The following is a 21,451-nucleotide window of genomic DNA, read 5'->3' as shown; positions in this document are numbered from 1 at the left end:
TGACGCACTGGCCGACAGTACGTAATTACGAGGACGGGTCTCCTGAAAGTCAGGCAAAGCCTGCGGGGAACAGAGCTCATGTCATGCAGGGAGAACATGAGTGACAAAGCAGAAAACAGAAGCACACCAAATAAAACAAATTAAAATAAATGAATGGAAGTGGGGGGCAGAGAGCAATTGAGATCATTGAGACCATTAAGGCCCCAAACTAGTTCCTAACAAATAATAAATAAAATAAAAAATCTTAGGCAACCCGGATTTTCTTGAAGGGCAGTATGTTCTTTTACATTTCTTCAAAGACCCATTTAGCCACAGGTTGTTGATTTTTTTCGAACATGTACATACTTACAGCCTGCACAGCTGAAGCAGCCATTTTGCATGCTGGGACAATAGTGGGCCAACTGAGATTGACAATTTAGCCATTTCCCTAATTCGGCTAATTTGTAAAACCTACTCAAATATTTGTTGCTGCGTTAACCACACTGGGCACAGTGCAATGGAAAGAAGTGTTCCACCCTATATAAACTTTAGAAGTCTTCTACAAGAGGTTCAAAATGCAATGTGCAAATGTTCAACTGCACGTATCTGCATTTATTTTTGTTTACTCATTTTCTAGTACGTGTTGCCCTGTGACTACTTTTAGAGCAGTTTTGGCTATTTCTGGCTGGTTTTGAAATGATGTTGGCCTATTTACACCAGCAGACCTGTTCCCAAAGTCTCAGAAGTTCTAAGCTTGTTTTTATCCTCTTCTCCATTTTAGATGTTTGCTAACGCTTCCTGTGAGGCTGCCATTGCTCCTCTCCAACTGAAAATTGCCATCCCTGGCTTCCAATATCAGGATTCTTCATCTCCATATTAATTCAGGTTCGGCCACTTAGAAGGTATTGAAGAATGACGTGGCAGCCTCTATATTCCACTTTGCTAGCTAGTAGAGAGGAATGCTGGAAAGTTTGTATATGGTTTACTTGTTATAAATTGCCCCACCAGCGCACACATCCCTTTGCCAATTTTAAAAGATATGGAGTGGCTGCCATTTTCTCTTTCCACATAAAAGGCTGGCTTAACCTCATACAGGTAACTAGTGTATTCTAGATTGCTAAAATCAAAATGACAATGCAGCCTATGGACCAAAAATAGTTATTGTTTATATTTTGTATTACCTCAGCGACATATGTGGTTCTTAGAGACAGTGTACAAAATGGCTGCCACAATTTTTCCTGGTGATGCTAAGACACATTTGAAATAATAAAACAGAGGATATTCTTGACATTACGTGCATATTGTGGGCATAGATGCAGAATTTTTGTACGCGTTTCTATAGATAAGCACATGGAAAAAAAGTCATTATGAATGGGGCATGCTGCATCTGTTGGAAGCACTGTAGGATATCTCCTTTGATTAAGGTTTTCTGTCCGGTTAATTGATTACTTGCAAAGATCCAAAAGCACAGCGCAGAGAGCCTAGCAACATGCACAAAGCATGAGATGAAGGTATAGAAAGAAACCATGGAGAGGTGCACATATACTGAGCAAAGACTTCAGCCTAAACAATGCTTTCATAAAGGGCGAGTCCACCCAAAAATGTATTTTAAATAAGAGTGATTATGGTGGCCTTAGTCAGCCCTGACTTCTCGTATGTCCTGGATACTCAAACAGTGACATTTCCAGCCATCATTCCCAATTCTTTTCCTGACCACCTGAAAGTTTTTAGTGTTTCTGCCTACCCCTGTCTGTTCCAGCTCCTCGGGTTATTATAATATACTGTAAACAAACAACAACCCAACAGGGAGAATAGGAGCTCCTTAGAATAAATCACAGCAGCTATGCAGACTCGGGAACCCAGCGTACAGATCTCACCAACAGGGTCCCCAACAGACATAAAAAAACAAAAACATTTAGGTGGACTTAACCTTTAAGAAGGCCGTTAGGGACTTACATCTGCCTCAAATTAACCTTAGTGAACCCAAATAGTGCCAACAGACATATTACATTCGCTTTGGTGTCCAACTGATAAGGCCAAATGGGCTGTAGTGTTATTTGAATCTAAGGCCTCATTCACACGAGAAAAGGCTGGCACGTACAGCTCGGCCATATCGGGCAGCTCCCGGGAAGGACAGGTGCTGCGTGCGATTAGTACGCAGCCCCTGCCCTTCTCTATGGGATTACGCGGCTATACGCCCCACTACGCTCACCCTAAGTGCAGGTCCGTATGGGTGCGGGTGTCCCGGCTCAGACGCAGACAGGATCCATCCCGTCAGCGTACGAGTATGGACACCCGCACTTGGGGTGAGCGTAGGGCGGCGTATTCCCATAGAGAAGGACAGGGGCTGCGTACTAAATCACATGCATCACCTGTCCTTCTCGGGAGCTGCCCGATACGGCTGCGCACGGAGCTTACGTGCCGGCATTTTTCCAGAGACTCGATATATCTAAATATTGCAATGTTTATCTGCAGCTAAATTTTGATCAAGGTTTTACTTGATTGTATTTAAAATTCAGCAGAGTCAGAGACTCCTCAGCGGCTATCTGTAGTTTATACAGGGAAATCCACATCCTTCCTGAACAACTGCAGAGAGAAGATCAAGTCAGAGATGAGCCACATACAGAAAGGGGAATGTAACAAAACTGGAGCAGACAAAATATGGAGCAGTTGTTTATGGCAACCAAACAGCTTCTCTCTTTCATTTTCAAAGCTTAACTGAACAAACTGAAGAGAGAAGCTGATTGGTTACTATAGGCAACTGCTCCAATTTTGATAAATTTCCCCCCCAAGAGTGTTTTGATTCTATCAGTCGAATCTGACCCTCTACTTGAATTGGGGTAACACAAAGCAGGGGTGTAACTAGAAATCACAGGGCCCCATAGCAAAATTTTGTATGAGGCCCTGTGATTTCTAGTTACACCCCTTGCAGAGCCAACCTGATATCCCACAGCCCACCTGAGAGTGACCCTGCAGAGCCCACCATAGACTCTCTGTGGAGGGCTCTGCAGGGTCTCAGGTGGGCTGGTCACACCCCTTACCTGTCAGCCCCGATCTGCTGTCCGCCTCCTCCTCCACGATCGCTGGTGGGCCCGGCCTCCTCCCCCGCCCCGGGCCCCGCCTCCTCCTCCGACCCTGGGCCCCGCTGTCATTGACTCAGCAGCGGCTGTGGAGAGGAACACGTCACTGCACAGATCACTCTCAGTGATCTGAACAGCGGCAGGTTCCTCTTCACAGCCGCCAGTGATAGCCAGCAGCATGAGATGTCATAGCGACCCAGAGGGCCCGCACGGCATCAGGGATGTCCTGGCCGGACCCCCCTGCGCCCCATATCGGCCGCCTGGGTCACTATGGTGATCCTTACGCCACTGAAGACAAGCACAGTCACTGTGCTTTGTTACAAAGCAGGGCTCACACCATGCATATGAAACAAGTTTTTATATTTTTAAAACTAGTAATAAAAATTTAGCTTAAAGTGTATCTAAACCCAAAACAAAAATGTTGTATATGACCAGATCACCAGATGAAAAGATAGGATAAAAAAAGCCTAAAAAAAACTAAACCACACCACGTTTAAGGATCAGTAGACTGCAATATATTACAGTTTTGCTTTTGGGTTTAGACAGGCATTAACTTTAAAGAAAAACTCCAGGAAAACTTTTCATTAACCTTCACAGTGGGGCTCCCCCCGCACTACAAGGGATAAGTGCTTGTTTATGTCTAGGGAGAAGAATAACAAAGATATACTTCCCCAAAGCTCCGAGCCGGGCCAGCTGTCAGAGCTCCCTCCAGTCTCCTCCTGCACAGCCGCATTGGAATCTTCCTCGGCATCTATACATGGTGCTTTACATGACCTTAGACCGCTGCAGAGGAAGGGGAAAGATGCTGGAAGGACCGGTCTTCCCTAGACACAAACAAACACTTAATCCTTGCAGTGCATGGGGTAGCCCCACTGCGAGGGTTAATAAGACACATTTCCTGCATCTCAATTTCCTTCACCTACAGAACACGCACAGCCTGGCGGGTCGCACGGTCTCTTCTTTTTTCTGTTTTCTTTCTCTTCCTGTTCATGTTTCTGCATTCACACGTTTACTGTTAATATCCTCTTGAGTTCTAATTTCACTAAATACATATGTATTCAATATTTATCGTTCATATTCATTGGAGAAGTTTACATTTTTGATTCTTGTTTTGCTCTTATGTTTTTATAATTGTGTCTGTTCTCTCTTGATTGTTATACTGTTCGTGGTTTAATAAAAATAAAGTTGTAAAAATGTTTTTTAAAAAGCACACAATGGGCAGAATTTTCAATCAACGCATCATATGCACAAATGTGGCTACAACATTTTTAAATGTATAAACTCCCTTTAAGGATAGTCCTTTATGCACCGAAAAGAACTAGGCTACTCCATAAAAAGCATGCAGATCTTTGTTCACGGACACAGCACTCTAATATACACTGATCTGGGAAAAGTCAAAAGATAAATGCTTAGTAGATAGATGAGCATTCCATTGTACAGCGTATCAATGGCAGGTCCATTGATACCATAGAAGAGCACAGATCGAAGGTCAGATTGGTTCCACTGACATTAAGCTCCTACACTATGTTGCAGCTGATGCAGGAAGAGGCACTTCAGGTTTGCACATAGGTGGAAAGTGCAGAGCCACCATCAGGGCACTGAGGATGTACCTCCTATAGAGGGCCTGTGCATAAATCTGTCAGAATGAGACCTCCACCATTAAGAATTGCTATAACCTGCCATGCAGGAAGGGACGCAATCTGTGGCAGATTAGATAAGTGGGTCATAGCTGCAGCTAAGAAAGAGAACAAAGATTTAAAGGCAGCAAATAACAGGTCACCGACTGAGAAATGATTACTAGACCCATAGATTAACCCTATAACCCAATAAGTCGGCTCTACAAGTTTAAACAGAGTCCCGGCGGCAAAAGTCGCCGGGAGTCTGTTTAAACAGCCCCGATGCTGGCGACGTACACTGTACGTCGTCAGTCACGAAGGGGTTAAAACTCTTCATTGCCAGGAATCCTAAACTCGAAGAGCAATCATTAGTTTTACAGGAGCCCAGACCTCTATGGGCATGTACAACTTTATCTCCTGGCTGGGTGACAAGCCTTATAGACCTCTATGAGGCTCTAGTGCACAGGCGTAGCCAGGGGTGATAGGAGCTTGGCGCTGGATTTAAACAAACGCAGAAGGTCCTGGGCACTGGATCTTAGCAAGTATGCATCTGCAGAGGGGGAGGATGGGCTCTGCAATATCAGCGGAGGGGGCAGAAAGAATAGGCGCACTTTCTCTAAATATAATAGTCACATTATTTGATAAAAATACTATTTGTGTCTTTACTGACTATGTGATCATAGCTTCCTTTGAAGAAAACAAAAAAAAAAATGTAATAAGCCTTGGCTTAGTTACGCATATGTGGAAGGAGTAATAAAACTATGTTTGGCCACAGCACTACCCAGCTGAACCAGGAGCTGTTGATCCAATAGAAGGCCCTAATTGTTGTCCGATTCACAGAAAGTTAACATTTTAGCCTTTTCCCGCAAATTCAGAAACCGAGTTAACATTTTTAAAATACATCAGCCATCATCAGAAAACTATAAAAAAAATAAGTTTTTCTGCTCTAGGCTTGCTTCTTTGCCTGCCATGTGACCAAATGCCTAAGCATTGGCAGGGTTATTCACAAAATGGTGAAGAGTTTGGAGAAGTCAGGAGAAGTGAACAATCTAGGACAAAATAGCCGATTTGGAAAAATTCTCCAATTCAGCTCACTTTCCAGTTCAGCTACGCTGTCCTAGATTGTTCACTTCTCCTGCCTTCTCCAAACCCTTCACCCTTTAGTGAATAACCCTGACAATCTCATGATCTCACAAACTAGACTGAATTCACTTCTCATTTAGCAGAGATCATGTGACTAATTGACTAGGTTGTTTTTTTTTGTTACTTGACTAGACGAAAACAAGGACTTGGAACAGCATTTCCTCCAGGACAGCCAACTATTGCAGCCTTTCTGGTACTCCCTATTCATCCCTCCCAACATATCACCACATTTGACTATTGCCCCACTTTAGTATATTGTGTAGGGTCACCCAACTCCGTGTAAAACGTGTTCAGACTGATTAAACGTAAATAAAAATGAGGATCATTCTCCAAATGTACATGCATTTCCTGTGTCTGTGTAACGGTGTCTATGCTTCCTGCAATGCTCCCTGATACCCAGCCAGATACAGCGGCAGTGGAAAAGGAAAACTGCCAGATGAGAATAAGAAAAGCAAAATAAGAATCAGCTATCACAGCAAATAACCTCGATGACAAATACTCACATCCCCCTCGAACTGAGCAAATTATGGGGAAAAAACAAACAATAAAAAACACAGAAAAACAAAAAAGACACCACAAAGTTAGTGAGGGGAAAAACAAACAAACAAAGGGAGGAGTTAAATAGCAGCCAATCACAATAGTTTTTGGATGGATATGACATGTCTACCCCTCGGTATGATAAATTCCCAGCCAATGTTTTTACAATAAAAGCAGAATATGCCATAGGCAATCAGAAATCAGCTTTCCTCCACTGTGCCCATGCAGCTATAAAAAGACAATTTCTGATAGGGTGGAGCAAAGTAACTCATAACACCCAACGTTCTACCTGGAGGGATGAAGCCACCCTTATACCGTGCCAACCATCCCTCCCTCCACACCATAACCTCTGATGTGAGTTGAATGATGTATGGGGAATCATGTTTAAAAGGAGAGGTACATGGATTTGGAAAGGTGGTCCCCCGTTAAGCCCTGGAACAGCATGCACACCCACAAAGAAAAGTAATGTAAGTCGGGACTTTACCGAGGCTTTGGCCTCTGCTGCTTTCGCCTTCTTAAGTCGTGCTTTGCAGGCGTCAAGATCTAAGCGGCGGTTCTCTAAGATTCTTCTCTCCTTCTGTAAAAGACGGAAATAATTCCAACATGAGGGTTTGACTATAAACAGATGTATGATGTGGCAGTGATCTTTCACCAGCTGACCTAACTTTAGTTGGTGAAGTTAAGTCAGCTGGACAAAATGACCTAAAATGTAGGTGAATATGACGACCTGAAAATCCCACAAAAGTGAGCTGCATGTAAGGAAATAATACCCGGCTCCCAACAACACCTTCAGGTGTTCCGAGGAAGTGGGCGTGGCCCTGGTAACGCATCAACCTAGGCATACTGTGCTGTCACACAGGAGCCACCATCTGTGCAGCTCTCACATGCTGTGTCTTGCTTTTTGCTAAGACTGAGGATCAACCTTTGATTTTGAAGGCTCATTGTTATCTACTCTTTGTGAGTATTATTCTAGTTTTGCAATTTTTATAATAAAAATGTATCTACACTAGGGAAGGCGCCCCTTGTTTCTGTTTTCCCAACAACACCTTCTATTTGAACTAAAATATTGTATTGCTTATTAATTTCTGGCCCAAGGGTAATGGTCACCAGGACAAATAAAGTGTTACATTTCCCTAACAAAAGACACACATAGCCATTAAATCCTCAAAGTTAATCAACCCGTCCTGTACCAATACCTCATGCTACTTTGCTGAGAAGCGGGTGCACAGCCCACAGTGATGCCAAATATACCAAAATACAGAAGATGACAAGCACTCCAAACTGTCTGTCTGCCATATAGCTTCAGTTACCTTTGCAACACCATTGGAGTGCTGGTCATCTGTATTATAGCAATAACATCCTGACTGGGATACTAACCCTTCCCAACACCTAAAAAAAGTTTTGGCAAGAGATACTCAATTAAGTCCTTCTGTTTTACACTGCCCGTCCTTTTGTAAATACTAGTTCTCTGGCTGTTATACTCAGTTACTGACTGCCCAGAACAAAGTATGCAGTCAGAAAGGTCAGGCTGAAGTCAGAGGTCCTTATCTGTATACTTACTGCGGCTCAGTGACTGAAGCATGACAGCCAGGCAACCAGCCTTTGCAGATTGATTAAGTCAGTAATGGTTGCGTCCATGTTTGCGTCAGGAAATGTTGCTTTGAATTTAGAGGAGGTTTTCCCCTTTCATGGCACACACAGGTAAAAACAATCAGGGGTATTCAAAAAAGAGTGCCTTTGACTCACATAACAAAAGCGTTTTAGGGTTACAGGAAAAGTTTCAGTCCAAAGTGTTATATATATATATATATATATGTGTCTGAGATGAGTCCAGTCTGATAGTGACTTATATTGTAATGAGTCTCATTTTCTGACAGAGCAGTCAGCATTGCCCATTAGCAACATACAATTTGAATGTAGACAGCCTAGTTGCACCAAAAAGGTACTTGGTTTTACTTTGCATCACTGTTTATGACGGAACTGTCAAAGTTTATTTATTGAATATGTCGCAAGTTCTCAAACGTGTTTCACCGAGAGGCTTATTCATATAAATAATCCTATCTGTGAAACGAGTTAGAGGATTTGGTGTATTGGGGGGTTTGCAGTGTTGGTGTATATTCACATATTGATATTTCATTGTGGATTTTAATAAAACTTCGATTATTATTGGAGATCCTTGGAGTATGGTCTGTTTGGACACTGAAACAAATACAAAAACGACTTTAATTTGGTACAGGAGTCGGTAGATGTCTGGAAAATGGTGCAGCGTGTTTTGGAATTTGGTGCTGACATTTCTGAGGCTGTATTAGCACCAGATTTATAGTGCAAAAAGTATTAAATTCCCCAGAATGTGTTTGTGTAAATGGTTAGTGGACATTTCAAAGAACCATGAGTTGACTGAGTAGATAGGCAATAAATGGGATCACACAAATGCTAAAAGATATATAGTGCAGACTTACGACAGTATTTGCTGCTCACACAATAAGCACACACTGTATATCATTCCCAGAGTCTAACTATGACCATGAGGGTAAGGGTAGGAGGTATCTTCTTACTATGAAAGAGTATCTAAAGCCAAGAAGAAAAATGTAACATACTGCAGATTACCAGTCCTTGGATGCAGTGGCGGACCTAGGGAACAAAGGGCCTTGGTGCAAGATTATCCCCCCCCAACCCATATCCCCTGTAGCAACCACAAATTTATTTTGGGAAAAATGGCATTGCTGTATTAAGTACAGCTGAGATTTGTAGTCCTCTATAGAGGGCGTCATTCTGCATTGCAGAATGGGACCTGCTATATAGAACTACAAATACATTGTCTTGTCTTTTTGTTATGTGCCTAGCGTCCTACTCCTGCAGGTGGCGATATACCCTACCATTCAGGATCTACGATCTGTTGCCCTGTGTCCTTCAATGAACGGGAGAGAAATAATGATTTTATTTAATAACTTACCTTCACCTCCTCCGTCTGTTTCCTGGTGGGGGAGGCTGCAGAAAACCACCCCAGTGTGTGTGTCAGAGACAGCGCGCCCGTGCACTCAGGCGGTTGTTTGCTGGGTCCTCACGGCCCTCCACAGTATCCGGCGGCCCCCCTCATCACTGCGCCAGGAGTGTCTGACACTCCCGGCACAGAGATGAGGGGGCCCGCCAGCTGCCAGATACCAATATGATCAACGGACACTCCCGGCGCAGAGATGGGGGGGCCCGCAGCATACCGATCCAATGGTAACCTGCGGTCGGTCACCGACGCCCCCCCCTCCCCCTCTGCCCCGGGGCTGTGTTTGAATGGATACTGGGGCCCCTCCCACTGTAGGCTCAGGACCCGTAGTCCCGCCACTGCTTAGATGTGGGGAAGCTTTAGTTTTCTTTTTTTTTTCTCAGGCTTTTTTGCCTCTGCTCTTCTCCATGACATGGTGGGTGGCGGTACAGATATTCTTTAGCTCACAAGATTTTTGGCAGGTTTAACAGATATTTCTTTGCATGTGTAGAACAGATATAATAAAACACTTTCCTTTGTATATTCAACAGACCAGACTGGAGCCATTAGAGAAGCTCATTGTTAGGATTTATGTACCTCTTTCTCTTCATTTTTCAGGATATGGTTGGGGCTGGATGAGGTCAGGTGACACCAAATCCAGTTCCACCATGCACCTCAGCAGCAATAGATCACTCACATTAACAAATGCAGGAATACTTCCCCAGTAAGTGTTTAAACAAAAGCAGTGACAGTGCATCACGAAGAAAGAATGTCCAGTCCTACAATTACACTTAATGGATTTTTTCCATTCATGTGTACTTCAAGTTTGTTTTTCCTTTCCACTTTGAATGCAGTCATTGTGCTCATGTGATATGTCATCCAAGAACGTCAACGCTGAAGATTGGGGTTCAGTTCAGTGTTACAGTTCATAGGACCTCAAAGGAAAGATTGCAAAGACAGTTGTGCTCTGTATGTGAAAACTACAACCGAAAGAGCTGCTGCCCATAGCAACAAAACATTTTCATTTAAACGATTACAGGTCATTTAGCTGTTATAGAATTTTTTTTATATAAACTAACTCATAAGAGACTGCCAATAACATTGGGAAACGTCTAGGGCCTATGCAGCCCATTGTATCCAGCTGTTATTTTTTCTACTACAAGTGAAAAACCAAAGAAAACAAAGTTCTAATTTGTGTTATAACAAGATATCTCCATCTTGCCGGTTTTCATATATCAGCCACAATGAACGACATTCTGGAAAATGTTTGAACAAAAACTCTGTGCATTACATACAGTCATGGCCAAAAATATTGGCACCCCTGCATTTCTGTCAAATAATACACCACTTCGCGCAGAAAATTGTTGCAATTGCAAATGTTTCGGCATTCTCATGTTAATTTATTTTGTTTGTGTTGGGATGACACAAAAAAGTTGGAGAAAAAAAAGCCAAACCTGACACATTCCACGCAAAACTACAGACCCTTGAGAAACGTGCTGAACCTTCACTAATGGTAGCCCACCTTTAACAGGGAGTCAAGGAGCTTCGCAAACAATAACCTTTGGAAAACAAACTATGTTGTCCCAAAACAACCAATTGCATGATCCCTTTCATTTGTTCTTTGGCAGACCTAAAAATGTGAGGCATAAGTTGATTGGATGGTGGCAAGCCCCAACTTTTCAAAACTATTTCCTCTGTCACTTACCACCGCCAAAAAAACTTACAGAAATGGTTCTCCAGTCGCCTTCCAGGAAATTGCGCAGAGGGGTCAGGAAGTTGATGGAAGAAGAGTGAATGAAGTCTCTTTCAGCAATACCTAAACGCTTCTGTGTCTCTCCAACCTTGATGAGCGTTTGCCCTGGGGGTGAAAAGAAAGAGATATCAAATTAGATTGGTGGGATGTGTCAGACATGGCTGTTCTACTGCACACAGAATCAGATTAAAAGCAAACAGAGCGCACAGGGAGAGCGCAATGCAATTAAAGGAGAGGACATGGCCTGCCCACAGGCTCCAGTTACATCCAAATTACTCTTATCAGCCAGGCAGTGAGAGCCAGGCTCTGAACTGGCAACATGCAGAAGTTAACTAAAAGAGAGAATCTAGGAAATGTCCCTGTTGTATATACGGTGTGGAAAGAACAATGTAACTTTAAAAAGGAGAACTATGAGGTGAGTGCTTTTCACTCACCTCATAGTTCTAGCCGACCTGTGACAATGAGACTGTCACAGGTCGGCTAAGTAGATTGGGAGGTGAGCGAACACATACCAGCGTTCGCTCACCTCTTGATCCTGTTACGGCTCTCTGCCGTGACAGGGGAGGGGCTGGATTCCCACCTCCCCGCTCCGATCCGCCAGCGGTGACTGGCTGAACGGATGGGGGAGGGGGCGGGTACAGCTGGCTCTGCCTTTAGATAGGCAGAGCCAGCTGTCAGTCACGCAGCTGGGCGGATCCCGGCACAATTGTCGGGATCCGCTTCAGCGTCTCAGTATACCGCGAGCAGCAGCTCGCGGTATACTGCGGCGTCTCAGTATACTGAGCCTACAGTGACGGGAGGACGCTAGTTTGTGTCCTCCCGTTACCCTAAGGAGAACTATGGGGAAAAACCTTAACCCCATAGTTCTCCTTTAATACAAATATTGCATTCAGGTTGTCTACTCCACCAAATGGCCATTTGATGCTTTAATGGATAATACAAAATGTTTTGAATCACTACATGAACAAGGACACCACACCCCTAATATAGGTAAACAGAAAATCGAGATAGATGGGGCTTTTAAGGTGTCAGAAAAGGCAATTAGGGATAATACAACATAATAATGACAAAATTACATAATAAAATAACATTTATGTATTAAAAGATTACATGAAAATGTTTTTCATGTGGATCATGTAATCTTTTAATAAATAAATGTTATTTTATCATGTAATGTTGTCATTATTATGTTGTATTATCCCTAATTGCCTTTTTTGACACCTTAAAAGCCCCATCTATCTCAATTTTTTGTTGATGCTTTAATGGAGAACTTAAATCCAGACAAATACTTTCAAATAGTCTGATTACCGAGCTGTTTGCAACTCTAAATATAAGCAATTTGGCAATTGTATCTTCTTTTCTAAGGATGGGAGAGTTACTAATGTGCAAACTATGTGATCTGCTAAACCAGCCATGAAGAAGAATATGCTGTATGTGCCCACTTTGCCATAAGATCATTGGATATTAGTGGTGTTGCTGTGTCTGTGCCCACCCCCATCAATGGCTAGAAGGTTGGGTTCACACCTAGGCGTATTGAATATGCGCGTCTGTCGCGCGACCGTCGCGCGGTTTTTTTACCGCAATTCGCGGTAAAAAAGTCGCGTGATTCCGAAGGCTACTTGGCTGTATCCCAATGTAAAACGCCCTACAAAACGGCCCAAAGAAGTACATGTACTTGTTTGAGCGTAGGCCGTTTTGTAGGGCGTTTCAGACGGGCGGAAATACGGAAAGGTGTGAACCAGACCCATAGAAAACAATGGGATTTTCATGTTTGTACGTTTTGTTGAGCGTTCATAGAGCGTTGAACGTGCGACAAAACGTAAAGGTGTGAACGGGGCCAAAGGGTCAAACACAGCTGCTACGTTCTTAGTTAGATTCTTCCATGTATGTATACTGCTAGTTAGAACATTGGACATTTTTTCAAAGAAGAAAAGGGTTGTCACTGATCTGAAAACAGCACTGGAGTTATGTTACATGGTCAAGTTACATGGAAAGACGCATCGTGGAAGTCTTCTCTAAACAGCATCTAAAACCGAAAACAAAAATGTCATATATTGCAGTTTTACAAGGCTTCAGATGTGGTAGTTGCATTTGTTTCTTTGTTTTTTTTCACTCTGTAATCCTGGAAATCACATACTTCCTATTCCACTGTGGTTACGCTCACTCCTCTACTGTATCTATGGAGGGGGCCATGGTTATCACCTGGGCTGGACCTAAAACATGCCTGCCTTTCTTCATCTCATTACATAGGAGAATGCTGGATTAGTTGTTTACACAAAAAAAGACAACATTGTTTAGGATTCCAGTTTAGTGGACAGGAAATGACAAGGACACTGCATTTCTGAGAGGATCAGTGGGTATTTATTTGTAATTGCTGAAAAATTTTCCTGGCTAAAAAATAAAAACCAATGCAGTCACCAAGTGTTAATATATGAAATGTTTTTGTCCTTGGGTTTACATATCCTTTAGACTCCGTTCACACCACGGCGTCTGAAGCTCATATTTGTCACCACGGAAAAGCTCTGCACAAGAAATCACATTGATTTCAATAGTCCCCGTTCACGTCTCAGCATAGCGTCGCGCTGAGTAAAAAGCCAGTTGCTGGAAAACAATAAAGGAGCTTCTTTTTTGGGCAGATCAGCACGATTAGGAAGGGAAAAGGGCCACATTGTGCTGAGCTTCCCAAAAAGAGGCGCATACTTACATGCTTGTGCAGAGTTTTTCCGTACTGACAAATACAGGCTACAAATGCCGGTGGTGTGAACGGGGACTTAAAGCAAACCAGTCCTCAGACATTTTGAATTAACCTTTTCTACCAATAAACATGTATGTATAGTAACTAGGAGGTGCACCGAAATAAAAAAAAAAAGTCAGGCCGAAACCGAAATTATTTTTTATTTTAAACTTTTTCAAATTTTTTAAATATTTTATTTTGATTTTTTCTAAATGTTTTTATTTTTTTATATTTTTATTGATTTATTTTTTATTACATATTTTAATTTTTTACTTTACTTTTAGGGGCTTTGGGGGAAATACTAGGCCCCTGATATTTCCCTTATAAAATAGAAAAAGAGATTGAGAACACAGAGTCCTCAATCTCTTTTTCTGCAGCCCCTGCTATAAATGAACAGGAATCCTCTATACTGAGCGTTCCTGTTCACTCATAACATGAGGACAGAGTATGTTTACTATAACCCCAATCATGAATGAACAGGAGGTGATGTAGATCACTTCCCATTCATTCATAATTGAGAATATAGTAAACATACTATGTGCTCAATTATTTACAAACACTCAGCGATCACTGATCGCTGAGTGTTTGCACTCGTCTCCTTCCTGACAGTTGTCACAGGAGGCTGAGCGAGCGGTGCGGGCAGGAGAGCTCAGCCTTCTGTGACAGCGTGTGCTGTCTCCGCCCACACACCGCTCTGCCGGACTGTGATAGGAGGCTGAGCGGTGTGGGAGGAGAGACGCCGGCCGCTCACAGTGCTCTCCTCCCGCATCGCTCGGCCGCCTGTCACAGAAAGCAGGGATGCACCACTGTATCGGCTAGAAAATGGCACTTTCGGCATTGTGCCTAAAGTGCCATTTTCGGCTGATATGTTTCGGTGGCCTATATATCGGTGCATCCCTAATAGTAACTGTTGCTAATCCGTGGCAATCCCCAACACACCCTTTTAAAAAGGTAATTGCAGAGGATTTTGTAAAGCAGAATGCAGATCTAGAGTTATGCCTGATGCCTTCATTGTTCTTGGTCCTGACCTGGAGTCATTTGTGGTCTACACTGTAGCTTAACTTTTCTGGGGCTGGTTGCAGTTTGTAAACTCCTCTAATTACATGGTTGCAGTGAAGCACAAACTTTTTTTTAATGGTCACTGACATTGAAAACATTAAATCAAGCAGGCGTGTCAGGCATAGACAGACATACTGGAAGAGGCATGTGATAACACTTGGGAAAACACAGGGAAAGAAAAAAGCAGAGGTGGTGCATTAACAGTTGTCCTTTTCTATCAGGTTTTCCTGATTCAAACATGTTTTTCAGGAAACGTGGACCGTGTAATGGTGATGAAAAAGCAGATTCCTAGATTACATAAGATCATGCCTACAAACCTATTGGATAATGTACAGGTATATACAATACAATAGCTTACACTGCAAAATATAAGCTTAACCCCAACCTGCCTACAAGCCTCTATATTGCTCACCGAGTTCACCCAGAACATTAGAAGATCAAAAGGGAGTATCAGTAGAAAAAAAAAAGGATGAAGAGCCGAGCTAAACTGTTACCGCAATAGTTGGGATTTACACATGGATTCAACTGCCTATATCTTTGAATATATAGATTATTTCGTTATGGGGTTTTCAAATCAAGGTAACATCAGATTGTGCTTTGCTTTTCCATTGCCCTGGTTTGCGACAGGTTTACTTAAATGTTACATTAGGGAGAGTGCAACAGAAGAAATCGGACTTCTTTTTAAAAAGAACTCCAGGATTTTCTCAAATTAGTCCTTGCAGTTAGGATACCCCTGCATTGCAAGGGTTAACTGTTTGTTTTGGTCTAGGGGCAAAACTATAGTAAATATACTCACCTGATACTTAGTCCTGGCAGACTGGTCCCTACACCCTCTTCCCCCCAGGGTTCCAGCAGTCTAAGGACCCATGATGTCGACACGTCTAATGCAGGTCCATTAGACATGAGGACGCCGAGGGACATATCACTAGAGGTTAGGCTGCTAAAGAGTTAGGTTGTCCCAAAACAACCAATTGTATGATCCCTTTCATTTTTTCTTTAGCAGACCTAAACATTTTCTTTGGCAGACCCTCTGAGGCAGAGGAGAGGGGTGAGTGGTCACAGACGCAGGACCAAGGATCAGGTGGGTATCTTCTTTATTTTCGCCCCTAGATTAAAACAAGCACTTACCCCTTGCAGTGCAGGGGTAGCCCCACTACAGGGGTTCGTTTGAAAAAAATATATAGCTCTTCTTTAATGGAGAAAGAAACACTCAATGGCTACAGGATGTTAGAAACCAAGATTTCACAAGTGGAGTCTACAAAATATGATAAACCAAAAGGGTAATTCCACCCTGCATCATCTGTCTATAACCAAATCATCAGTGGCCTGTGGGCCGATTCTTTAAGGGCACCAGCAGGCTTTCTATGACATAGCAACACTGTCCTTAATGCTTACATGAGGTTCAACAGATTTAAATGCTTACATCTGATTCCTCTCCTCCATCCCATTCTACATGTCATACTACTTACTAGGGATGCACAGATACCAAGTACAGTACTCGGTATAAGTACAAGTACCGATACTTTTCCAGCTCCAAGACTAGACTAGAGAAAAATAAAAAAATTGGAGGCCGCTGCCATTTGTAAGGAGCACACGGAGCTCCTGGGATTTTTACATCTCTGTTTTAATGTATCATTTTGTTTTTATAAATATAAATAAAGGGATGCACCGATACCAGTTTTGCGAGTACAAGTACTGATACTTGCCCAAGTACTTACAAGTACGAGTACTGATAATTTTTTGTTCATGGTCATGTGAGAGTTTTTCTAAAACAATACAGACTAATGATTTCAGGACAGTGGTGGAGTGCCAGAGCCAGGTCCCAGCTGCAACCCCTGCAACCCTGGTAGTTCTCATGAAAATGCCAAGTATCGGTCATTGGTACTCAAAAAGTATCGGTGCATCCCTACTACTTACCATAAGGAGCGCTTGATCCAAAGTCACTGGCAGCTTCTGTCATGTACTGACCCAGTAATTCTCCATTGGTCCCCCGAGAGGGGACTTTTCTGTCCAACTTCTCATACAAGAACTCTTCAACCCGTGCACCTAGAATACAGAGTATGTTACAAGTTGGCACAGAAAAGATTTCTTCAAAATACAGATGAACGTAAAACAGATCAACTAGGGCTCTAATTTGCCTTTGGATTCCCTACGGTTCCAGATATGCAGCACATTGTACTAGGAATGAGGGGTTTTGGGCCTCTAAAATTGCAGAACTGACTCTAGAGTTATGGAATAAAAAGGGATTCCAAAAGGGAATGATCACCCTTGCTGCAGATTGATAGATTTTTAGCAGCTGGTCCCCGTTTGTCTACTTACTAGGATTGGGCTGTAAGAGAACCTCTGTCTGGCGCAGGATCTTCTCGGTCCAGTTCTTTGTACTGTCAGCTCTTGTCAAGAGGTTCTCAAAGTGAGCATCCAGCTCAGTCTTCTCAGCTTGGCCAAACTTTTCCTCTGTAAACTGAAAAAAGAGAAGTCTTATCAAAAGATTTTCCAATTATTTCACTCTCTTAATTCTGCGCAATTTGCCACATCGTGCTCCAGCTTCAGTTTGTATAACAGTTGCATATTATTATTAATGTTATTGGGGATGCACCAATACCGGTATTTTGGTACATAGTACGAGTACCGATCATTTTTTTTCCGGTACTCGCCGATACCAATTACCGAGTATCGGAAGTCCCATTCAGGAAGCCAGGTGGCGTGTAATGACTCGCCACCTGGCTTCCCGATTAGCCGGGCAGCGTGTAAAGACTCGCCACCCGGCTTCCCGATTAAAAAGAAAGCCGCCCCATACGAATCCCCATAATAATAATAATCATATGATCAGTGCGGATCTCTGTCCCCTTTCACCTACACATGTCCAGCCTGTCACCCACGGGGCCTCTCCAGCCAGGAGCGGTCGTGCTTCTGGTACCCAGTCGGAGCCGTCTTGCAGGCCAATCATAGACGCCGGGCGCCGTGTAATGACGCGGCGCTCTGCTTTCTGATTGGCCGGGAAGCCGGCTCCGTGCTCCCTCATCATGAGATGACAGGGCGCATGAAGCTGGCTTCCAGGCCAATCAGAATGCCGTGCGATGCATCATTACACAGCGCCCAGTCGTTGTAAAGAGATGTCACCAGCACTCCAATATAACAAACACGTCACAGCGCCCGGTTTCCTGATTGGCCAGCGCGTCATTACACGCTGCCCGGCTTCCTGATTGGCCTGGAAGTCGGCTCCATGCTCTCTCATCACAAGTGACGAGAGAGCATGAAGCCGCTTTCCCGGCCAATCAGGAAACCGGGCAGCGTGTAATGACGCTCTGCCCGGCTTCCTAATACAGGAAGTATCAGGCTCGCCCAAATACTCGGTATCGGCACCGATGTCAGTGTCAGTTCCAGAGCGTGTGGAAAAACTGCAGCATGACCTATTTTTTCTGCTCTGGAACGCACTAAAACGCATGCAAACGCCCTGAAAGTCCGTTTTAGACTAAAATTAAAAAAACGGCCCGGAAACGCATAAAAAACGCGGCAAAACACGCTGCACTGCATGTGCAAAAACTCATGCAGATCTGGTCTGCATTTGGTGTGAACAAGCCCTCAAGGATTACTCCGAGCACCTTGGCTTGACGGGAGGGGTTGATCGTAGTGCTGTTGATTGTGATGGAGAAGTCTGGGTAGGGAACACGGAGAGGAGGAATATTAGAAGCTCAGTTTTGGACAGATTTAGTTTAAGGTGGTAATGGAAGCCATGGGAGGTTTGCATATTCCAAATACGGAGGTCAGAGGGTCAATGTATGGATTGACCATACCACCGGTTATGGATCAGCGCAGTTTCCTCACTGATTTCAAAAGGGAGGCTTTGGGAGTTTTTAAAAATTGCATTCCAGCGCCGAAACGCAATAAAAAAAAACTCCCAAAACTGCGCTGATTAGCACGGTTCCATTGAAAGATTTATGGAAACCGCACTGATCAGCGTGGCGAAAAAAGGACCAGGGAGCAGTTGGGGCTAATCGCATCGCGCTGAGCCGCACTGTTGTATGAATGGTCCCCATAGCAAAATGTATTGGATCGTTCATGTTGGCGGATCCGTGCGGCCAAACCACCCCGGTGTGAACGTGGCCTTAGAGCCAGGGAACTAGCATTTCAGAAGATGGTCAGCAATGAATGCGAACATCTTCATAGGGTTCCCTTCACCTAGTAGTATGCTGCAGCATTTAGAGAAGAAGGTGGAACTTCTGCAAGAGATCCCAACGGACATGGGGATAATATAAAAACTCCATGCAAATCAAACCCAGGACCTCAGTTCTACATGGCAGCAAAAATGACATGTATTATTCTGTGTGAATCTTCTACAGAGCCCATCCCGATAACTGACACATCACTTCTGAGTGGCCTGATCCGCTAAACAGGAAACTGGTGACAATGGTCATCTGCCATGACATTGAAACACAGTGTTAGTCCACCTGGGCTGCATCCCATGCAATAATGTGCTTGTCCCTTGACTCCCAACCCTTCGGTAACCTGAGCAGCAGTAGCCTTCAGAGGGAGAAGGAACCCTCAGCTGTGGCAGTTGCATACCGAAGCCAGAAATCACAGTGCCAGGTAAGCCAAGCCCATCCGGAACCTGTTCAGTAGCATAGTCATGAAATGGTCCCTGTCCAAGGACTATGTTGCACCCCCATTTATGTACATAGCCAAGTACACACTCTTGTGACATTTAATTTTTTTTGACATTTTGTATTAGGCTGAAAACACACGTCTGTGTTTTTCTCTGATGCACTATTTAAATAAAATGCATGTAAACAGGTGCTGTGACATGTTCGAGCGTGAGTCAACACATGTCATCATACATGTTGATGTGCAATGTAAAGTGCACTGCAGCACATATTAAAACGTAGGGAAATAATGCCGGCCCCACTAGCTGAGCATAGTAACCTTACCTTTGCTCCCATGTAACTTGGGACAGAAGACAATGAGCCCAATCTGAGATTTAAGTGGAACATTGGAGGGTTGAGGACTCTCTCCATGTCCCATGTGATAAAGCTGGGCAGGGGCCATGCCAAGACTATAAAACACCTTGGTCACCCATGAGGGAGGGGGGGGGAGAGAGAGAGATATCGAGAGAGAAGTGTGCCCCATGCAGCATTGAGTGTTGGGCGTGGCCAAAATGGGCTATCAGTGGGAGGGGCTTAAATGGGGTGGTTAAAAACTTGAGCCTACGCCATGTATACATAGCACACATATGCCACAGTCCTTGTACCCACAAAATATGCTTTAAACAGGAACTCCAGCTGCTAACAAAATTAACACTTGCAGTGAAGAGGTAGCCCCACTACAAGGGTTTTGGTCTAGGGGCCGGAAAACAGAAGATATACTCACCTGATTCTGGGTCCTGCAGCAGTCAGCACTCACCTCAAACCCCCCCAACTTCTGGCAGTGGAATGTCCCTCGGCATCCTCACACCTAATGAAGGTGACTTGGCCTGCATTAGACGTGATAACGTCAACTTAGCTTAGACCCTTGGTTCTCAACTGGTGGGTCGCGACCACGTGTTCAGTGGGTCGCGACCACGTGTTCAGTGGGTCCCCGTGTGCCTTCCACTTTTCTAGGTGAGAGGCTCCTCAGCCCCCCCCCAAGCACAGCACTGTCAGTTCTCACCCCAAGCAGCCATTTAAAATATGCTGACCAGGGCTGAGTGTCAAGTTGAGGTGGGGTGGGCTGGGGCTGTGTCTGCGAGGGAGCTCCATCCATACTTGCACTGCTTACAGCTCACTTGCGTACCCTGTAGAGGTGCCTGGACCAGAGTGACATCACAATCTGGCTCCGGGCACCTCTAAAGGGCATGCCAGGAAGCTGTACAAGTGGATGCATGTATAGATGGAACTCCGTAACAGCACAGCAGCCCACACTGCGTTCCATTGCAGTGCAACTTGGGTCACGACTTAATGGCCAAGGACAAATGTGGGTCTTAAGGCTACACAGGTTGAGAAACACTGGCTTTGGACCACTGGAGCCTGGGGGTGAAGAGGCTGCAGGGACCGGTCTAGCAGCCAGGTAAGATGAAGGATCTAGTGAGGAAATCCTCTTTAATCCAAACCCTAGACCAAAACCAGCAGTTAACCCTTGCAGTGCGGTAGTTAATATTGTTAATTCCTGGAGTTCCTCTGTAATTACTGCGCCACAAGCCAGAGTCTCTCAATCATACATATAAACCTCAACACAATCATCTTAGAAAACTTAAACTCTTCCATTACAGATGCTTCTCCCTGCACACACAATATAGACAGAGAACTAAGGTTTTATCTGAGCCGAGCCTAAAAAACATCATTAAAATAGTAATGAGTCAATGACTACTTAGCAACCAGCAACTATGGAGACAACACAGTGTATATAACGCAGGGCTCAGGAGTATACGAGGCACAGAGCGCAGGGCTGAGCAGTCTAATGTGCAGAGGACAGGGATCAGGAATATGTAATGCACACAGTCCAGGGGTACTACACATCTCCCCCTCAGTGCACATCCCCCCCCTTACACATGTCCCCTCCCGAAGGACAAATATCTACAGCCTCCCTACTATACATCTCATC

The 21,451-nt window shown here is 44.0% G+C and overlaps 1 protein-coding gene across 2 annotated transcripts in view; it reads right to left on the bottom strand.

The window, feature by feature from the left end:
• Positions 1–21,451, bottom strand: part of SH3GLB2 (SH3 domain containing GRB2 like endophilin B2) — a 57,023-nt gene that overhangs the window by 12,542 nt on the left and 23,030 nt on the right. The window contains exons 2-7 of one of the 2 annotated variants that reach the window (XM_018570843.1): positions 17,198–17,339; positions 16,796–16,924; positions 11,057–11,190; positions 6,840–6,932; positions 6,322–6,333; positions 1–60 (exon numbers count right to left, since the gene is read on the bottom strand). The exon at positions 1–60 is cut by the window's left edge and continues 21 nt beyond it. In XM_018570843.1, coding sequence (XP_018426345.1) covers positions 1–60; positions 6,322–6,333; positions 6,840–6,932; positions 11,057–11,190; positions 16,796–16,924; positions 17,198–17,339 — 570 coding nt within the window. The remainder of the gene's footprint in view (positions 61–6,321; positions 6,334–6,839; positions 6,933–11,056; positions 11,191–16,795; positions 16,925–17,197; positions 17,340–21,451) is intronic. The other variant, XM_018570844.1, reaches the window with a different exon arrangement.

Source organism: Nanorana parkeri, unplaced genomic scaffold, assembly GCF_000935625.1.
Source record: "Nanorana parkeri isolate BGI_ZX_2015 unplaced genomic scaffold, ASM93562v1 scaffold1607, whole genome shotgun sequence".
In the NCBI taxonomy this organism is placed as follows: domain Eukaryota; kingdom Metazoa; phylum Chordata; class Amphibia; order Anura; family Dicroglossidae; genus Nanorana; species Nanorana parkeri.
This window is presented reverse-complemented; position numbering and strand designations above follow the sequence as displayed.